General features: G+C 47.5%; 1 protein-coding gene across 1 annotated transcript in view; it reads right to left on the bottom strand.

Annotated features, from left to right (window-relative positions):
• SDC2 (syndecan 2) overlaps positions 1–20518 on the bottom strand; it is a 271610-nt gene extending 251092 nt beyond the window's left edge. The window contains exon 1 of the mRNA XM_069621401.1: positions 19606–20518. Within this exon, the coding sequence (XP_069477502.1) occupies positions 19606–19665 (60 nt within the window). The 5' untranslated portion in view covers positions 19666–20518. The remainder of the gene's footprint in view (positions 1–19605) is intronic.
• Between the last annotated feature and the right edge of the window lie 498 nt (positions 20519–21016).

Genomic DNA, 21016 nt, shown 5'->3' with positions numbered 1-21016 from the left:
GGAAGGAGAATGTGTATGGGAAGCGTCAAAGGTGACCTCTGTTGGATCAATGAAGTCAATTAAGTCAGCCTTTCTTCATTGTCAAACTGAAGAAAATGTTACATGTTTGCATTTTAACTCCAACAATAATTTACAAAGAAAATCATAACTTCTTTCGCCTAACTAGAATTTTCCTAGGGCATAATGGAAAAGGATAAACAAAATTAATTATCTCTAGAAGAACACAAGGCACAGGGATATTCTGCTTATTATATTCTACCTTCTGATCGATTTCGTAACTGCATATTTTGATGTAGCACCCCGTACCATGAGGTGCAGCTTTCCAAAATGCGATCGTAAACTAAGTCGCATCTTACCCATCTGTTACTGCATATTTTGATGTAGCATACTATGACTGTAACCTGCCTTCATTGTAAGAAACAAATGTAACCAATCTCTTAAATTAAAAGCGCCTAGATGCCTCTGGGTTGTGTGCACTATACAAATGGCTAAATAAATAAATAAATAATGCACATTCACATCCAAAGTTATTGAAATTAAACAAAATGTCTCTCTATAACATTGTGAGAAATTCTCTCCCACCTTTGTATTCATGGGACTCAAGCGGGAAGAACCTCTGCTTCCAAAGTCACAAGATATGGGGAGGACTGGAGGATTATAAAATGGCTTGCACACAGAATAAACGATTATTATAAATATTGGGAGATGATTAGGGAAGAATATTTCTGCACACAAATGGAGGAAACTGGAGGAGCAAAACTAAAACCATACGGATGACTATCATAGGTAGGCTGAGGACAGAATCCCTTCCAGAGGGAGGTGATTAGCCCATATTTGAAAGTATGCTGCAGACGGCTAGCTGAAAAAGAGGTTTTGCTGAGGCAGCAGTCCCAGATTGAGGGTCTAAACTGTGGCCCCAAAATTAGATATAAGCAACAATAGAAGAAGGGTATTTAAGAGTAAAACATAACTAGAATGAATTATGGAAATTAGAGCTTGTGTGCTAAGTAGTGAGATTCATGTAGGCAGGGAGAATGTAATTTTATTGACTTCTTGTTTATGAGTCTATGACATTGTAGTGATATCCTTGGTATAAAGCTGGAGACCAGCTTTGTTTGAAGGCGACGTCGTTTTTGAAAATCAATTTCGACAAAGAAAATAGCAGGCAAGGTAAAGACAAGACCCTGCTTCAGGATCCGAATGTCAACCAGGATTAGTGTGGTAACTTTAATTTCTAGATTGACCAGTACCCAGTAAAGATACACAAAAAGTTAATTTTACAAAAAACAGAAGTAAACTTCATTCATGCAAACCATTCCCTCGATATAATAATTGCTTTACAAATGGTGTCAAAAACACAATAGCGGTGAAAAACAAAAAGATAGAATTAAATACTCCAACTACCTAGTCCATAAACCAGGTTGACTGCAGAGGTAAGCAGTCATGAATTTTCAATAAAAACCAACATGTATGTGAACAGAGTTGCCATTTTTCCTCCAAATTGTGAAGACGTTTGAAAGACACAAGCCGAAGTAAGCCTTCTATTTACTTAAGTGTAATAACCACAGAACTTCTTCTGCCAGAACTTCACTGTTAAATCAAACATAGGGACTGAAGCGTGAAGCATTTCGAGGTACTGAAAAACCTAGTTCAGTGCTCCTAGTTTCTCCAATTATTGGCTCTCAGTACAAGAGACTTGAATTGGTGATGTGTTTTGGGTCCTTCGATTGGCCCCTGTAGAGATGCCTTTCTCAAATGGGTGGAATCTTTTTTATTAGGAGTTTACAAACACACACAAAACGCCCAATGTGACATGGGCATGAGGTAATGGAAAATGACGTGAAACTAACGATCTGTCTTAAGAGTCCCATTTCACGAGTATGACTTCACTATTAGGTATCTACAATAATAGAATGAGGGAGGGAGTGAAAGACTCCCAGTTCCAGCCCTCTCACACATGTCCTCTTCGATTCAACGCTCAAAAGACTGCTTAGTGCACATTTGGGCATTTCATACCCGGTTACTCCATGACACATTTGGATTCAGGAGGACAAATCTTTGCACATTAATATTTTGCATATGAACATTTTAGATCTGAAGGCCAGCCGGTAACAGTTTTTCCTTGCACTTCTCTAGCATTTTTTTTTACCAACAGCCTGTTTTAGAAACTTACAAGGGGATCATGTACCCTCAGTGGTGAAGTCTTTGTTCCCACAGTTTAAGTAGGGGGTTGTTGAACATTTATATTCAGTCCTCTTGATTACAGAGAAACTCAAGGATGTCTCTGCTGCCTTCAGCCTCCCTCAACCTTCTCCCATATTCTATGGCACAACATTTCATAAACCGTCCATGCAGATCCCTGTGTGACCTATATTAACATATAGCACATAGGGAGGCATGCAGGAAGGACTCAACCCTCCTCCTTCTCGTAGAAAGCAAAACAACCCACCACCATTCCCCACATACTCCTTGCCAAACTTCCTATATCTGGGAATGTTGGTGTTTTTCCTTTATTCGACACAGTGTGATCAGGCAACCAAACAGACTTCCCAAGATCCGTGTTGTCCACAGCTCTCAGAAAGCACCTTTGCCTTCACAGCTGTGTTTTCTTTTTATCATCATCCTCTCACTGCTGGTTCAGACCAACTCTCCTTTACTCGATGTGTGTGTTGTCAAATCTCTCATTAACCCTTGTTCCTCTAGATTCCTTTTTATGTTATCATTCATTATCTTCCCTTCAGGGGAGCGTTTGGCATTAGGTTTCCTCCTACGCAACATCACTAAAAGGTGACATTCTGGTCATTTCATGAGGAGCCACAAAGCACTTGAACACAAGCTCAATGGTGTCAGTGGCCAGTCTTCACCGGTGCTTGCAGAAATTCTAAATCACCTCCATTAAGGTTTGGTTATACCTCTCTGCACTTCCATTACTCTGGAGGGTGAGGGAGGTCATAAGGTCTTCTATGTTGTATTTTTATTTTATTGTTTAAAGTACGGACTCGGCTCAATCAGAGGAGCGTTATCTGTGACTATTTTAATCAGTAATCCGCCCTCCATTAAACCGAATTGCAGAAAACCTATGATGTCCATGCTCTGTGTCTCCTGTAACACACACATCTGGGCACTTAAGAGTGCTGCCACAATGCACTACAATCCCACTGATATTTAGAGCATTCAACCCAGCCCCATAATACATTTTAGCAGGCAGCTCAGATGGTAACTCCAATTCACTACACCAGAAGATCATGGAATCTGGGCAGGAGTCCCACTCACTACATTGATAACGAAGAGGAGATACAATCAGCAGTCCCCACTGTTCAAACTAATGAAAATTAAACTTCAACACACACACACACACACACACACACGTGGGTCTAAGGATAATAATAAATATGGGAGGCTGTGGGGATCTATAGAGAATAACTGAATTTAGGTATTACCCAAATTGTTCGTTTACAATTGTTCTAAAGAACAATTGACGAATTTAAAGGGTCACAATTGACCTTTTCACAATTGACCGTGTATATATATATATATATATATATATATATATATATATATATATATATTATAGGGGTTTGGTGTTGGGTGGGGGGTTTCCCCCCACATATATGTTACAATTGACCTTCACAATTCGGTCAATTGTGAAAAGGTCAATTGTAATTCGAACAGTTGTAAAACGAACAATTCGTATACAAACTGAATTTACACTGGGACATTCCAAGACAGCTTTGCCTATACAATGAGTTGGTCTTCAACCCAGGCCTTCAGCTTTTATGGGGGTTGAAGTGGCAAGCCATTTTGCCTTTATGCAGGGGGGCCATTCAATAGGGCCTAAAAGTAAATCTGAGTTGTGGAGTACTTTAGAAGATGCCAGTATGTCGTCTTTTTAAATGATGTTGGTGTTGGAGGGGTAAAGATAACCAGAACATGCTAATTGAAATGAATCCTTTGAACAGATACTTTAACACGTGCATATGACCTATGCGATTACTTTCAAGTTGTACTTGCTTCCTCAGTCCTCCACATGTACACAGCACACCATTTATTACTTGCCAAGAGTCCATTCTCACTTGACAATAACTAGAAGTGAGTGCACATTTTGAAGCCGGAGGGATTCAAAATTACACCTCACATGCTGTCAATGACCTTATGGACACATTTTTGGCAGGGCTGAGCATTACCCCATTTGTAAGACTATAAAATGACACAGATGGTCGCTGCCACTGTGACGTCATGTTTATTCTATGGCTCAACAAACTATTCTCAAGGAAGGTTCTGTAGAAGGAAGGTTGCTCCAAAATGAGAATTTATAATGTCTCTGGAATATAAAGTACTCGCTCTCCTGCTCTAACCTCCACTCCATCTTTCCAAACTTAGACTGGAACAATGCATTACACGGGGGTGCAAATGCTTTTCTGATCACAACGCTTAAAATTTTACAAAACCTGGCTGCCAGACTCCGCTCAAAGATGGATCGTTTAGAACATACACGCCCTGCTCTTCGGCCATTTAATTTGCTAACCATCAGGCCGGGAAATCATTTAAAAGTTCTATTTGCTGTCCACAAAGCACCAACATATCTGATTAATATTATTTCTGTACACAAATCAGAGTCCTTTTTGCTCTTTCGTGAACTTGATTTACACCAATTCTTACAAATACTAAAATGAGAGGTCAGAAATGTTATGCAAGTTACTTTGCCTAGGTTCTCCTGCACTAGGAGCTATAGGGCTCCAACAACCTACTACTTTTTTGCAAAATCCTGAACCCCGACTTTTCCAACAAACATTCAACTAGTTATTCCCACGGGTTTCCTTCTGTGAGCTTTCAGACACCTCGAGGCCATTGGAGTCCTGCCTGTGCCTTGCAAATTGTCCAAAATAAAAACAAGTCCGCTACAAGAAACTAATTCTGATCATTTCAAACGTATAAAATCATGAGTGATTCACCCCTCCACCCCCACTTAATATTAATACAACCCCAACATAATTTCACTCCCCAGGAATTCCAAACTCACAAACCGGGTATATGCCAACCCCCCCTTATGTCTAATTAGGGACAGGAAATGTAAAAGCGAACTAGATTTTACAAGACTACGTTTGAATATAACCACATCTGCAGGGGGATTTAGGGGTTATGTCCACCACCAAATCCTCAGGTAATATACTTAATTCAGAAAACAACTATATATACACATACATGCAGATCTTTTTTCTAATGGCAAACTGAAACATCTAGGTTTCACAGTGGATGGAAGAGTCCACCATTGCCATTGATTTTCTAAATCTGTTCTCACTCGATACAAATCAGCTTATCTTGCAAGGATGGCACGCTATGTGCGAGATCCATACGCAGGGGCCAATGTGCTGGGGGCAGGTGAAGGACCAAACAACAACAAAAACAATATTGGGATCTGGTCAATCATATTTAATGGGGCAACAGTTGCTCTTCCAACACTGTTTTGATGGCAGGGGCCTGTAATACTAAGGACCATAAGTGCTCAGGGGCACCCACTAGTGATAAGCACTGGTAAAAGGGACAAGCAAGCACATAGACTAGTGGCAAGATGCCTCCATTTACATCCATTGCAGGCCATCTTTCCATAGACGCAATGTCGGACTATGAAAGATGCCTATAGCCATCAGCTAAAGACCTCATTTGATTAGGTCAACAAGCCCCCCCATATGTTTTTGAGCTTGACATATAAGATACGGCCCTTATCTACTTTGACTTTTGTTTCTTGAGAAAACATCCTTTTAATTAGTAAAGGACTCTTTGCTGGATATCAACTTTAATGACACTGCTGCCATCAGTACCTTTTCTTTTCACTCTATAGCACTCTGGTATCCATTTGGGTCAGGTCTGCGCAACTTGAACTCTAAAAATAAATGTAAACGGTTCTTATTACTTCCAAAGGTAAATTGCGTCACCCAAGTCTGCAAAAAGGTGTCTTTCACAAACCATAAACACTTTACAGATCTAATATAAGCACAATCTTTTCAAAAACAAATAGTAACAGATTAAGGAAGGGTTGTGAAATTGTGTTTTCATTGGATCTCCCAAAGTACCGATACAGTGAAATTGCGTACCACAGTTATTTTGGTTTACGCATCATATATTCCAACATGTGAGTGTACAAAAACGGGATAAAACTTTATTTCAACAATGAGCAAAAAGGTGATTCTGAAGTGAGGTATGGTAGGAGAAAATTCTATTGTGAATAGATTTACTTCAACAAGTTAAAAGGGGCGGGGGCATCAGATTGCTGAAGTACAAGGCCTCGCGTGATCAGATAAATAATGCGAAAACACCTTAACTTTGGTTGCCTCGCAGTTTACAAAGATATGAAAATGTCCCAAGACAGAAAGTGAACCGTGGCCTAACAAACTGCCGTTGCACAGAACGCGCATATCTCCCTCTTCGGAAGGAATACCCGCCCCTAACATATACATGACATCTCAATCCAGAAAAGCATGGCTTCGCCTGTTAAACAACAGGCCATTATTCAGGAATAAAACACTGGTCAATTGTTCTGGAACTTAAAAACGAGGGCGGAATCTAATGAATGCCAAAGGGGGTTTGAAATCAACGCCAATGTTATCACAATTCCATTTTGTCTACTTACATTCTTCTGCAGGCGTGTAGCAATATTATCTGGGGCAGCCCTTAGGAGCACATCTGTTTTCAGAGTGTGCCTCTTGAACAGAGGGCCTCTTTGTGCTCCCCCCAGAGTATGTCTGGGGGTGCAAGCTGGCCTGGAATGCGGATCAGAGAGATAGGAGCGTGCTTTCCCAATGCACGGACGCTCCTCTTTGGAAACGAGGAACTAGTGGCGCTTTCACGTAAAGGAGAACCATTCGGAAACGGATACACGTGTACTGAAGGAGGCACTCAAATGCTCCTGCACAACAGACGGTTTTTCCTACTGTAGGGACACCAAGCCAGCCCCAAAAATGACACGGCGGAACCGTGGTGGGAAGCTGCAGATATGAGAGTTTTGCAAACTTGTAAACACGAAACAAGCAAGAAGTCTAGGGCATGCATGCCGAGGCGCACGTTGCACTCACCAAAAACGAACACAAGCCAACCAACCAACCACGTGCATACATCAATAGAAAGCGGCCTCGGATTCCATTAAGTAATCCTTTGTCATTGTATGTTGATTATACATCATATACCTATATAGATTATATTATTCATGATTAATAAAAACACCTTTCAAGTTAGTATGCTAAGGCCCGTGGTAAACTTGAGTCTACCTCCATAGTTATTCTGTACAATTACACCTGTCACTTATTGGTGTTTCAGGAGCGTTCAATAATAAACTGTTTTGTGTACACTCCCATACGTGCATTGCTGCTGCAGTAATCACAAGCGACTGTGCTGCCACAATCATAGACCAAGACCAAAACGAATCTGTTAGGAAACTACCAGGTCATGTGCAAGAACGCTCATTGACCTTTATTCCAAGGGCTGTTGAAATCTCACATGCAGTCCTAATGGGCCTACTAGTTTCTATAGATTTGGCACACACTGCATAATCTCCCCCCCCAAACCCCCCAAAGAGGGATATTCCGCCAGGCACCAATATGTTCGAATACCGGTAAGATATTTGATCTCAGGTAGATGAAGCGTCTTAATGTATGAGAACATGACTTAATCAGGTAACTGCACGACTGTGTCGGTATTCAAAGCTTTGTTTAGCATACTCATCATAACACTGCTTATTCTCAAGTGTGTCATTGGATCTCGCATGGTCCCATTTGTGTGACTTAAACTTGAGTTTATGTAAATGAAAGTCAATGTCTACTGCCTCAATCAAAGGCAGTCCAATATTATCCACGTAGGCTTGTATAGAGTCCGCCAATTCAAGGTCGGCTTTATTACCCATTCGGTAGTGTACGTGTCGATTGAACATAGTAAATACATCAGGTATATCCGTTGGGACACTGGCTTGGCTTATTTTTATAAATAACTTACTGGAAGATAGTTTCCTAAAAGTATATAAGGATGTAGTGCCTAGTTCCATTCACAAAGCAGCCACCAGGTACACTCGTGGGTAAGCCCAAAAGGGACCCAAGTATTTTTCCTTCTAATGTATCTATCCAACCCACGTGATGGTAAGGACCAGTTTCTTAACCGTATAATATACATGGTACAATTGCTTTGGTATAAACTTCCAGCAATCCCTCTACTGACTCTCCACCAACTGGATCAATAAATCTGCTCAATACCAGCCATTGTTGCATACCCTCCGCTTTGATGTCGGAATAGTATTGTGAAGATGTAGAAACACTGCAAAATGGTAGCCCAAGGTAGTCATAGGTTTTGACCTGCTCCCGTTTTGTATCCTTAATATACCAGCTAAACCTAGTAGTATGTCTGCCTTTACTCCGTATGTGCATGACATTGGTCTTAGCGCCAGGGGACCACTCCGGTGGTGATAGTGCGCGGTACAAATATCCAAATATCCTTTAACATTAACATAGTTTATCTTCAAACGGTTTTCATCCACAAACTGGGCAAGGTTGTTGATGGCTCTTTGTAGACCAAGAGGGGTGCCGTCTAGTAAAACTGTGTCGTCCGCTTAAATAATTTGCAGTACCGCCACCCCTCCAATACGTGGTGGGAAAATGCAGGGCGTACTTAATTTCTTCTACATGTCAGTCACAGAGGATAAATAGGGGCGCAAGAACGCACCCCTGCTTCAGACCCCTATTGGGTAGACATGAGAGAGGAAACATCCCCATCTTGCGAGAGACAGACAATAACAGAGGTTTTAGTGTATAGGACCTTGATGAAATGCAACAAGTGTTTATCAATGCCCCATATTTCTAGTTTTGACCACAAAAATGGAGTGGTTGACACAATCAAATGCTGTTGAATAATCGACAAGGCACATGAAGAGGTTGCCGTCAGACCCCCTTAGTACATCCGCTGCCAACAAGCATTGGGCCCACATAGCCTGTATGGTAGAATAGCCCTTCCTAAATCCCAACTGCTGGGGTTTTATCAAAATGTTGGTCACTAGCCCATTTATTCAATAGTTGCCGCAAAATAGTTTCAAAAACTTTTCTGCTGGTATCGAGCGTAGCTAGTAATCTATAATTGAGGGGGTCAATGAGGGAGCCACGTTTGTGGATCGGAATCAACATTGAATCAAGGCAACTCAGAGGAAGCACCCCTGTTGTGCATAGCATGGTGGGCATTCCATGCCATATTCTACCCCAGAATGTAGGATTGAATGTCAATACTACATTGGCTAGCACACCAGGGCCAGGAGCCCTGGAAGATTTTCGTCTTGCCGAAATGTCAAGAATGTCACCGATTTCTATGTTCAAAACTGGGCTGCCTGCATAGGCAAATAAGGGTTTACGTTGCACTGTAGTTTGTTCCCAGTAGAGACCTTTTATATGCACCCTCCAAGCTTCTTCTGGTATAGGGCAAATTTCCGTAGGGGCCATTGTAGCCAAACAAGTCTGACAGAAGTAATTTCAGTGAGTCGTTTGTGCGAATCAGTCAATAGACCATTTTCTAATTGGCTGATTCGCAGCAGGCTTTATGGAAACATAACCAGTTCTTGTATTTGGAAGATATAACCCCAATCTTAAGTTTTTGCTCTTGGAAATTCAGGTTCTTATTTCTCTTAATGGCCCTCACTTTCTTGTGCAACATACGTTTTTCAATATGAATCAAATATTCTAGGGTTACCCTTGCCTTGTACAGTCATCTTCCCCGCCATGTAAAGGCATGGCTTAATTAATGCACACAATTTCCCCAAAGTCATCATTACAGCGACATAGTACTTCTTCTATATGATATATACACACTGGACCATTTTTAGATTGGCCTCCGACCAGACCTCTGTGTTACCCTGGACATTAAGTGAGAACTTGTCCAGCTCAGCGTTCTTGTTCTTCTGCGAGTGCACGTGAACGATGTCTATCGTCATTGCATGGTTGCTAACTGGAGTGAATGCAATTTCATACTTCAATACTTTATAATGCACCTAGTCCCTAAGAAATGTACTGCCCAAGCTTGAGGAGCTACGGCCATTGGTCCCATTTGAGGAAAGCCTGTGTCATTTGAAAGTCAACTACTGATGTAGTTCCATTGCAATTTCGCGTACTTGGGCACGTTTGCGCCTGATCTGACCGCAAACAGCCGAGTGACGTAAGAAAGCGGACTGTAAACACCTACACATTGACCCCGAATGGGTTGCTAAAAACAGATTTTGAAGGGTGTTCCCATCGTATAGAGCAAGCGCAGCCCAGCAGGAGCACACGCTTTCATTAGGATCAGGAGAAAGTAGCGAGAAGGCCACACTATGTTATTAGGCCCGCTGGGATCGCCCAGCGGCCTCCAGGAGAGAGCTTAGCGGGAACTTCCATCAGAGGGGGGTCGTTAACAACCGGTGAAACCTGGCGCTGCCAGCATACAATTACACGGTGCTTCGTAGCAGTCCTTTAGCCTAAGCGGGGCATAGGGTTCGCAGATGTCTTCTGGGAGCAAGTGGTGGCAGCAACGTGGTTTGTATTTGCCACGTGACTTCTCCTCTTCACACATGTGGGACACGGTGAAGAGTGAAAAGGTATTAATAACCGAAGCACTGCCTTAAAGCACCGTTCAAATAAATAACCCACCCCTCCCGTATACTTTGCTTAAATGCTGCTTTTTCAACAGTGATTCGAAAAAAATCAGTTCCTTTATCAACTACGACTGATTCTAGACATCTTAGCGCCCATGCAACATGATAAGGGGGGCCCCGGGGGGAACGCGCAGCGTTTCCCCCCGGGGAGTATTTTGGCGCTGCACACGGCCAGCGAGTGGCCGTGGGGGGGTAGAGCGCCTGGTCCCGGGGTATTTAAGGGCTCAGGGAAGGTTCGGGAGGCAGGCGACGGTTAGGACTTGTCGATTGCACAGGTCCCGTTGCCTGCTCCCGAGCCTTCCCGGGGTCCTTGGGCCTAGCTGGCGGTTAGTGCAGGTGAGGTAGGGGAGTGAGGAAGCTTTAAGGAGGGTGGGTAATTTAAAAAAAAAAAAAAAAAAAACAATTTTTAGTTTTTGGGTAGCAGGGTAGGAGGGGTGCCGTAGATAAGACACCCCTCTAGGCTTACCGGCATTAGAAGGTGCTGGGTCCTTCAGGTGGGCGGCCTGTGAGCGGGGGATAGGCTTGTGGGGCTCCGTGTCGGCCGAGTTTCATTTAGGCCGACGTGGTGCTGAAGCGGGAGCGGAGCCTCAGCTGATCTGCAGAGGCGGGTACGCGGGGAATATTGGTGCTCTGCCTGCTCCGCTCCGTTTCGTTTCCGCGTGCGTGGGCGTGGGCGTTTTATTCATCAACGCTCGCGCGTATAAGGGGCTGGGCGTCGGTCTTAAAGGAGCCACGCCTGAGTGTTTGTGGAGAGTGCGGTGCGCTCCGGACACAGGCAGGTGGCAGTGTTCTGTGTGTTAGCAAGTGCTAACAAGGGCTTACTGTGGGGAGCTTTTGCAGGGCTCCTGCTTCCGTAATAGGGGTGGGGAAGGGGAGGGCAGGGTTATAAGTGGGGAGTGGGGCAGGGGGAATAATAAAAAAAAAAAAAAAAAATTTTTTGGTTAATTTATCAATTTCAATTTATCAGTAAGGAGGCAATAAAAAAAAAAAAATATATATATATATATATATACAGTTAAGGCAGGTGAGTTTAAATTGGTGGCCTGTTGTTAATTGTCTCTACTAGGGAGGCTATTTTCAAGGTCTCACACTAGGTGCGTGTGTGGTTTGGGGTTCTTTTTGGGGGCGCTTTGCTCCTTTTTGAGTTTCGGAGGTCACAAGGTGGTAAGGGCTAGTCCACGGGTAGGTCCCGGCTCGGGGGCATAGATTATTTAGGGCAAGTTTTGAGGGTTGTATTGGCTGGGCACACACATTTTAGTGTGCACAATGACAGGCCGGGGGGGCGAGCAAGAAGGGGCTGGTGGATGCTGGGGCCTTGAGGAAGGCTCTGGAAATCATTAGCAGGGCAACCACAGCCCAATTGGAAAGTGCGGTAGGGGAAGTTACGGGAGAAGAAGGGAGCGGTGGGGGCCGGCCGCAGCGCAGAGCGGCGGCAGACGGTGCATTGGCAGCGGTGGTAGCCTGCACCCCTACGGCAGGAAAAGGGGAGATTTGGGAATCTAGGGGCAGGAAGATGAGAAGGGAGATAGACAGGAGGGCAGAAGGGGGTTTAATGAGTTCAGGGGATCAGCCAGAAAGGGGAGAAGGGTATGATAGCCCCAGGGTAGAAGGGAGTTCTAGGGAAGGTAGAGTCCGAGGGAACAACAGTGGGGGCAGGGGTGGAGGACAGGTGGGTGTGGCGGGGCAGAGAGGAAGAGGGGGTAAATACCTACAGAAGAGTGCGGGTGGGAGAAGGAGGGAGAGGTCCCCGTCACTTGAGGAGGGTAGGGTGGGGCGCGGAACGGCCCCCCCGGATAGGAGGAGTGGGGGCGGAGGGCGCTGCGCAGCCCCCGCGGTGCAGATGGAGGTTGAGGGTTTTGGTACGGCCCCTCCTCAGTCAAAGCAAGGAGAGCCTAGAGGGCACAGCACGGCCCCTAGCAACGAGGATGTCAGGGTGGAGGTCGGAACGCCTCACCCAAGAGAAGAGGACCAGGCAGAGGTTCCCACAGCCCCGCCGGGAAGACGTCAGAGGAGTGGCGGGGCGGACGCCCCGGGCTCGGAGGAAGATCTGCAAGTTATCTCGGGCAGGAGCCCGCATCCTCAATGGTATCTAAGGGGTGATGAAGTTGGTTGGGATGAATATGGGGGGCAATGGGAATTTGAGGATTACAGGGAGGAAAGGGGAAGGGCGGAGGAGAGAAGAAGTTCAAGGTGGGACGGGGAAAGGGAAGTACAAGGGGGTCGGGGCGAAACGGGTCGAGGAAATTATTGGCTGGGCGATTGTGCTGACATGTTTTGTCCCCGCAGCAGGAGCCCTCTGAGAATGGAGAGGAGGAGCAGCGGTGTGGAGGCCAGGCCGCAGATGGCAGGCGTGGAAAGAGGTGAGAGGGAAAGGGAATGGTCATCTGCATGGCAGAGAGGGGGCACAAATAGGGGGTTGGGGGATGACCGGGGTGGTCTACAAGGTGTGATGAAGGAAGTAGGGGTGCAGGCTTTTGGAGCGGAAGGGGTTGGAAAGAACATTTGCTCGGTGGAGGTCCAAACGGACAAGGTGGCGGAGCCATTGGGGCTCGAGGTGCAAGCGGGAAAAGATAAAGAGGGGGAGGTAAAGGGAAAGGAGAAGAAATTGCCATACATGGGGATAACAAAGCCATTGGGGGCGCATTTGATGGCAGCAACCAGGGAGAAGATACAGGGAGGTGAATTTGTGGATGTCTTCAAGTTGCTGCATAGGGAAGTGAGAGCGAAAGAGGGGTCCAAGGAGGAAGAGAGAGAGTTGGCTTCACGCCCGAGGGTCCCGGTGACCATTGAGAATTGGACGTCGGCGTTTATCATTTATGCCAGCGTGTATTGCGAAAAATTCCCGGAGCGTTGTGTGGCTCTGTTGAAATACATGGATGTAATAAGGAAGGCCTTCACGAGTTTTGGGGGCTTTGCTTGGGTAAGATATGACGAAGAATTTAGAGCAAGAATGGCGGAGGACAGTCAGGCGGTCTGGGGGGAGATAGATATGGATCTGTGGCTACAATGGATGGCCCCAACGAGGCCAGCCCCGACATTACACACGGCGAGCGGGCTGCCAGTGCCTTTCCGGCCCTTTCTTGGTCGCCCCGCCCATGAAGGGGCGGGGGGAGGGGGCAGGGGCCAATCCTCAGCAGCATGCTGGGGGTACAATAAGGAGAACTGTGCAAGAACAATGTGTAGGTTTAAGCATGAGTGCAGCAAGTGCGGGGGGAAACACCCTCTCACGCAGTGTTTCCAACAAGGAGACAGGGGAAGGGGGAGAGGGGCAGGTAGAGGAGTTGGGGGGAAAAGCTTTTACTCCAATTAAAGTGGAGGCGCTGGAGGAGTGGTTGCAATTCTACCCGGATAGGGAAGGTGCTAAGATTTTGAGTGAGGGTTTTGGGCAGGGGTTTAGATTAGGTTACCAGGGTCCAAGGGTGAGGAGATGGGCGGAAAATCTGAAGTCAGCAAGAGAGAACATGGAAGTGGTAAGGAAAAAATTGAGCAAGGAATTGGAAGCGGGCAGGATGGTGGGTCCGTTTGATGAAGTACCGGGTGACTTAGTAATATCTCCACTGGGGGTGGTACCCAAGAAAGCCCCGGGGGAGTTCAGACTGATTCATCACGTGTCTTGGCCGGAGGGTATGTCAGTTAATGACTTTATTGCCCCGGAAGAGTGTGGGGTAGTGTACGCGAGTGTAGACCAGGCGGTGGAGCTAATAAGGAAAGAAGGGCGAGGGGCCTTCATGGCTAAGTGTGACATAAAAGCGGCATTTAGATTATTGCCAGTGCACCCAGAGGATTTTTGGTTGTTGGGGTTGCAGTTTGAGAACCATATTTACATAGACAAAGCATTGCCTATGGGTTGTGCAATCTCCTGTGCGCTGTTTGAACGATTTAGCTCTTTTTTACAGTGGGTTTTCTCATTCAGCTCAGGGTGGGAGAGTGTGTTGCACTATTTGGATGACTTTCTGTTTATTAGTGGGGCAAAGAGGGAGGAGGATTGCAGAAGAATGCTGAAGTTGTTTCAAGACTTGATGGAGGAGTTGGGGGTACCATTAGCCGAAGACAAGACGGAAGGGCCGGCAGTGGTGTTAACATTCCTGGGAATTGAGTTGGATTCAGTGGCCATGACCTCACGCTTGCCGCACGACAAGGTGAGCAAATTGGTGGCACTGTTGGAGAAAACAGTAGGGGCCAAGAAAATGATGCTGGTAGAGATGCAGAGACTGGTGGGGCATCTGAACTTTGCATGTAAGGTGGTGGCCCCGGGGAGGACGTTTTGCAGAAATATGGCAAGGTCCATGGCGGGAGCGAAGTGCCCACATCACAGGATAAGAATATCGGGGGCAGTGCGGGAGGATTGCAGGATTTGGTTGCGTTTTCTGGAGAGTTTCAATGGAACGTCTATGTGGTTGCAGGGAGATCCAGTGACTTGGGAAGTTCAGATTATCTCTGATGCAGCGGGGGCTGGTGGATTTGGAGTGTTTTGGGGAGGAAAATGGTGTGCCGAAAAATGGCCAGAGAGATGGTTGAAGGAAGGGAGGAGCATAGCGTTCCTGGAGTTTTTTCCATTACTAGTTGCATTGGAGTTGTGGGGGAAGGAGCTGCGAAATAAGAAGGTGAATTTCAATGTAGACAATGAGTGCGTGGTCCATGTGGTGAACAGGCAGTCAGCGAGGGATCAGAGGGTGGCAAGATTGATGAGAGAATTTGTCTTGCGTTGCATGGAATGGAATGTGGTGTTTAAAGCAACACATGTGCCAGGGAAGGATAATGGCATCGCTGATGCATTATCTCGTTTTCAATGGCAGAGATTCCGTGGATTGGCTCCGGAGGCAGATCGGGAGGGGCGGCAGATTCCGAAGGAGCTGTGGAAGATAGGAGGATGAGAGCGCTGGCACTGGTGGAGGGTTCATTGGCCGCGGCATCCAGGAAGTCATACAGGAGGGCCTGGGAGGAGTTTATTAGAGGAGGAGCTAGTAGTTGGAGGGGTAGATGGGATGCGGAAGAGCGGAGGAGGGATGATGTGATTAATTTCATACTTAGGTGCATTGACAGGGGCTGGTCAAGGGCAACAATAACAGGAAAACTAGCAGGGATCTCCTTTTACGGGAAATGGTTTTGGGGTTTTCAACCAAGTGGGGGGGAGATGGCAAGTAGGATGTTGGAAGGATGGGCAAGGGAGAGTAAGAGGGACAAAGATAGGAGGAGGCCGATATCGGCTGAATTACTGCAGAGTTTGGTTGAGGTTTTGGGGGGAGTTTGCTGGTCGGTATGGGAAGCGGAATTGTTTGCAGCTTGCTTTACATGGTTATTTTTTGGGGCATTTAGGGTTTCTGAGCTGGTAGGGGGAAAAGGGGGGCTAGGGGGGCTGCAGTGGGATGATGTGCAGATCACAGAAGAAGGGCTAGACATCAAGATTAAAAAGTCAAAGACGGATCAGAAAGGAAAGGGCTCCTGGGTCCGGCTGGGTCGAGGGAGCGAGGGTCTATGCCCAATTAAAGTGGGCAAAGTATGGAAGGAGCGCTGCGGGTTTAACTCTGGTCTGGTTTTCCAGCATGCGGATGGATCCCCGGTTTCAGCAGCGCAGGTTTTGGGAGTATTGCGTAAGGCGCTGGGCAGGGTAGGGGAACAGGGGGAGGAGTTTGGGACTCATTCTTTTAGGATGGGCGCAGCATCTGAGGGCAGCAGGTTGGGTTTCTCTGAAGAACGGTTGAAAAGCTTGGGGCGTTGGAGATCGGGAAAATACAAGGGTTACGTCAGGGATTTTGGGAAGAGGGATTACTGAAGACAGTTGGTGGAGGACTTGGGGGGCGAGTTTTTGTTTTGTGTAATAAGATGTCTGGTCAGTAATTTGTGTAATTTTTGTTTCAGATGCTGTGCAAAGAAATGGGGAGTTGGCGCAAGTTTGGATTGTGGGACATTCAATTGTGAAGTGGGCTGGCAAAGAGGCGGAGAAAAGGGTGTTTGGTAGACAGCTGGGGTGCAGTTATAAAGAAGTGGTGGTGAGGTGGCATGGTTTGGGGGGCCTGAGATGGGATCAGCTGCTGCCCATACTGGCAGGAATGAGAGAGCGATATGGGGTTCCTCAGGTGGTGATGCTGCATGCTGGGGAGAATGACCTGGTTAGGGATACGGGGGTGGCTCTGCTGAGAAAGATGAAGAGGGACTTAGGTTGGGTTAGGGATATCTGGCCGCAAGCGGTGGTGGTGTGGAAGAAGTTGTTGCCGAGAAGAGTTTGGAGGGGTGCAAGGAATGAGGGAGCGATAGAGCGGGCTAGGAAGGGGATAAATAGAGAAATGGAAAAATTTTGTGCGTCATTGAAAGTGAGGGTCATGGACCATAAGGAGATAACATATGAGGGGTTTCTGGTTTTTAGAGGGGATGGGGTACACTTGTCCATATACGGGAATAGCTACTACCTGGCGGATTTGAGTTCATGGCTGGGAGATTGGGTAAAAAGTTTGAGGTAGAAAGAGGGGGGGGGGGGTTTGGGGCAGAAAGAACTCCTCAGGGGAGGGTTTTTCTGGTGCCGGGGGCATGGCCCCTTTTGATGTGGGGGGGGGAAGCACAATGGGGGAATGACACGGGAAAGGAGGGGGTGGCGCTGCTTGCACAAGCAGGTCACCCCGGTGGATCAGGTATTGAGCCTGGAGGGGCATGGCCCCTGGGGAAAAAGCGGGACACCTGGAAAAGGGGCAAGGATTCGGTAGGATCCAAGGGATCATTTGGGAGGAAATGGGTTATTTAATTATTTAATTGTTGGGGGAAAATGGGAAATGTTTAAGTTATTTTAATTGATTGTTTAAATAGCCATTTAGTTTGTTAGGCCATGGAGCCAGTTATGCGTTATGATTGTAAGCTTTGGCCTGTCACATTAAAGCGACCTTTTCCACTTTTAAATGAGTCTGGGTTTTTGTGCAGTAAGCCAAAAGGGGGGCCCCGGGGGGAACGCGCAGCGTTTCCCCCCGGGGAGTATTTTGGCGCTGCACACGGCCAGCGAGTGGCCGTGGGGGGGTAGAGCGCCTGGTCCCGGGGTATTTAAGGGCTCAGGGAAGGTTCGGGAGGCAGGCGACGGTTAGGACTTGTCGATTGTCCCTCCCTCCCACCCCTTCATTTTGTTTAAGGAAGTTATTTGTAATGGGGGGGTCGTTTTGGCAGGGGAGGATGAGGAAGAGGGGGGGGGGTTTTTATGGTTTGGGGGTCGGTTAAGAGGGCGGGGTTGGTAGCTTGGCGTGACAGGTCAGGGCATCGGGGAAGTTATGTGTAATATTGTTGCTGATGTGGCAGGTCAGGCTGGCTGCAGGTCCCAGGTAAGAGGAGTTTGGTGTAGAGGGGAGTTAAAGGGGTCAAGAGTGTTCGGGTGGCCGGGGGCATGGCCCCTTTTGATGTGGGGGGGGGGAAGCACAATGGGGGAATGACACGGGAAAGGAGGGGGTGGCGCTGCTTGCACAAGCAGGTCACCCCGGTGGATCAGGTATTGAGCCTGGAGGGGCATGGCCCCTGGGGAAAAAGCGGGACACCTGGAAAAGGGGCAAGGATTCGGTAGGATCCAAGGGATCATTTGGGAGGAAATGGGTTATTTAATTATTTAATTGTTGGGGGAAAATGGGAAATGTTTAAGTTATTTTAATTGATTGTTTAAATAGCCATTTAGTTTGTTAGGCCATGGAGCCAGTTATGCGTTATGATTGTAAGCTTTGGCCTGTCACATTAAAGCGACCTTTTCCACTTTTAAATGAGTCTGGGTTTTTGTGCAGTAAGCCAAAATCGCAAGTGAGCGCAAGAGTCAAAAGAAACAAGAGTCAGGAGGAAACGGGACGCGGTGTAGTTGCTGCCTCAGCCTGGAGGTCACATCAACAGGCACCAATGGGTCGGGCGTCGTGTAGTGCTTGCCATCAGCACGCGTGAGGGGCGGGGTGCATCGTTTACCCCCATGGCATCATGCCTGCATCAAAGCAAACAGTGCATACGGGGTAAAAACGGGCCTCTAGCTTGTAATGTGCATTGCACCCCCACAGATTCGACCAATGGGTAAAGGGAGGGGACGTGAACTAATTGGTCCAGAAAATAACAATAATCCTCCTTGGAGAGAGGGCTCCTTTAGACTGGCAGAATGCCCATGCTGTTATGAGATCGCCCCGAGGGGCACATTTCTACGGATGCGAACCCATGAGAGAGAAAACAGGATACATAGGTCAGAGTGGAGCACAGGGAAGGGTGGGGGTCCCGGAAGGAGGGGCGGGGGCGCCATGTGCGTATACACACAGTGAGGGGAGGTGGGGGAGGGTGCACACGCCTTCAGTTTCAAAGACTGAGGGAACCTGGACGGGGTCGCATACACTAAAACGCCAGCAGCCACTGTGACAGTATGAGGGAGAAAAATATTCAAACAGACGCAAGATTTGCCAAATCGTGCATGTTTTGCAAAACTATATAACCGTCGCACTTAAAACGCCGGAAGGCAGAGGGCGGCCGTTACAGGTAAGTAGTAAAATGCCTCGGTAGAACATAATTGTCGGAGGAGGACTAACCCCATTTCCTTTACTACAGATTCAATCAGAGACTGTGGGTGAGAGGGAGTCAATATGTAACATCACTACAGATTAACTGAGAGTACTACTTCAGTGCAAACCCCTACATTATGTCTGTCCGAAAAAGTCTGCGATCGGTTGGGGTGCCAATCTGACGGGGTAGCTCCACAGGAGGCCGGGGAAGTAGAGTGCCCCGGGAGTGCGCTGTCACCGACAAGCAACAGGCTGCACGCCTCCTCCAGCAGCCAGGCGGGCAGCTGCAGGCAGGGGGCAAAGGCGCAGGGAAAAGTTGGGGTTTCCTATATAAAGCCCTGGTGCACTTCTCTTCTAATCCCCCTTTCCACGCAACAGTCGGTCGGCCGGGCGTCCCAATCCCCCCTCCATTGCAAGACACCAGAAGTATGCCCCCCCCCAAAGAAAGCAGAGTGAACTCACGGTCTGTCCCGACACGCAGGCTACGAATCCCAGCACCAGAGCGACCCACAAGGCCGGCATGATCCCGCGGAGGAGGGGGTCCGGCGGGCGCTGATTCCGTGGGGGGGAAGGCAAGGGCTTCCTGCGGGGATGAGAGCTCGGTCCCACGCTCGTACTCCGGTGGCAGCACGCAGCCCAGCCTCTCGCCGCGAACCTGCTGCAAACGGGGATTCCTCTTCTTCTGCGGATTCCTCTTCTTCAAAACACGGTCCCTGAAAAGGTTACGAGAGTAAACTTCCGCCGGGCCCCGCTGCTGGGCGGCGGGCAGGGAGGGAGGGAGGGGAGGGGGTCTCCTGGCTCTGGGAGCTGCCGCGTCCTCAGCTCCAGCTGCACTGGGCGCACTCTCCAGCTCACTCACACTGGCAGAGAGAGGGAGCGGCAAGCCTGCTGCTGCTGCCTCTCTCCCCCACAGGAGCTCGAGCCCGCCGCTCTGTCACTGCAGCCTGCGCCTGCCTCTCTCAGGCGGCCTCTTCCCGAACGCTGCCGCACGCCGACAGGCTCCTCACTCCAACTGTCTCTTGCTGAACTCCGGACCGGAATAAATCTGCCTCCGGCTCAAATGTCACCTTGCAGCTTCCTCCGCTCTAGTTGTCTCTGCCACCGCTAAAAGGAACCAATGTTGTTTGGTGCCCTCCCTTTTTAAGAAGAGTGCCCGCGTCTTCTTCAAATCTGTCTCTATGCTTGAGGCTCCGCTTGCTCCCTTCCTTTGTCTCTGTTTGAGGGCACTTGTGGCATAGAGCTGGCTCTCTGTAGGAGTGAAAGAATGCTGTCTCCAATGGCTCAGAGAGTGGGATCGGGGCGGACCCTGTTCTGTTGTCTCTTTGCGAGAAGGGGAGGATCTAGCTCGTGGTTTGTCTTTGTGAATTTGTGTTTTGGCCAGGAGCTGCCTTCTTGGGGTGTATGAAGGCGTCGCCCACTTTCTGAAGGTGTCGATGACAGTGCTGTGACAAGCCACTCAACCTTTATTTGGCTACGGGTAGCTCACGTGTTTTCTCTCTTTCAGGGACACTCACACATTCAAACTTAAAAAATAAAAATTCTATAATCAGAGCAGGGCTGGCCCTGGGCTGCAAAAGATGCGTGGGACCCTAATTTGCATAAATAGTGACAGTGATATCACAGAATAAGTCTTTAGTTTGCAAAGGTATCATGGGAAGTTAAATTAAAAACATGTCGCCATGTGCAAGGTAGTTGACCAATAGACTGTGACTTCCAGTATATGAATTGTCAATATTAAAATTTAACTATGTGGCATTGGCAATATCAGTAGTGAGGTATTTTTTGACTTAGCAGACAGCTGCAGGGTCGGACTGGGACAAGAAATAGGCCCGGACACCCAAGAAAAAGTGGCTAACCCATTGCCTCACGACCC

The sequence above is a fragment of the Ambystoma mexicanum genome, chromosome 5q (assembly GCF_040938575.1).
Source record: "Ambystoma mexicanum isolate Mex_15411 chromosome 5q, UKY_AmexF1_1, whole genome shotgun sequence".
In the NCBI taxonomy this organism is placed as follows: domain Eukaryota; kingdom Metazoa; phylum Chordata; class Amphibia; order Caudata; family Ambystomatidae; genus Ambystoma; species Ambystoma mexicanum.
This window is presented reverse-complemented; position numbering and strand designations above follow the sequence as displayed.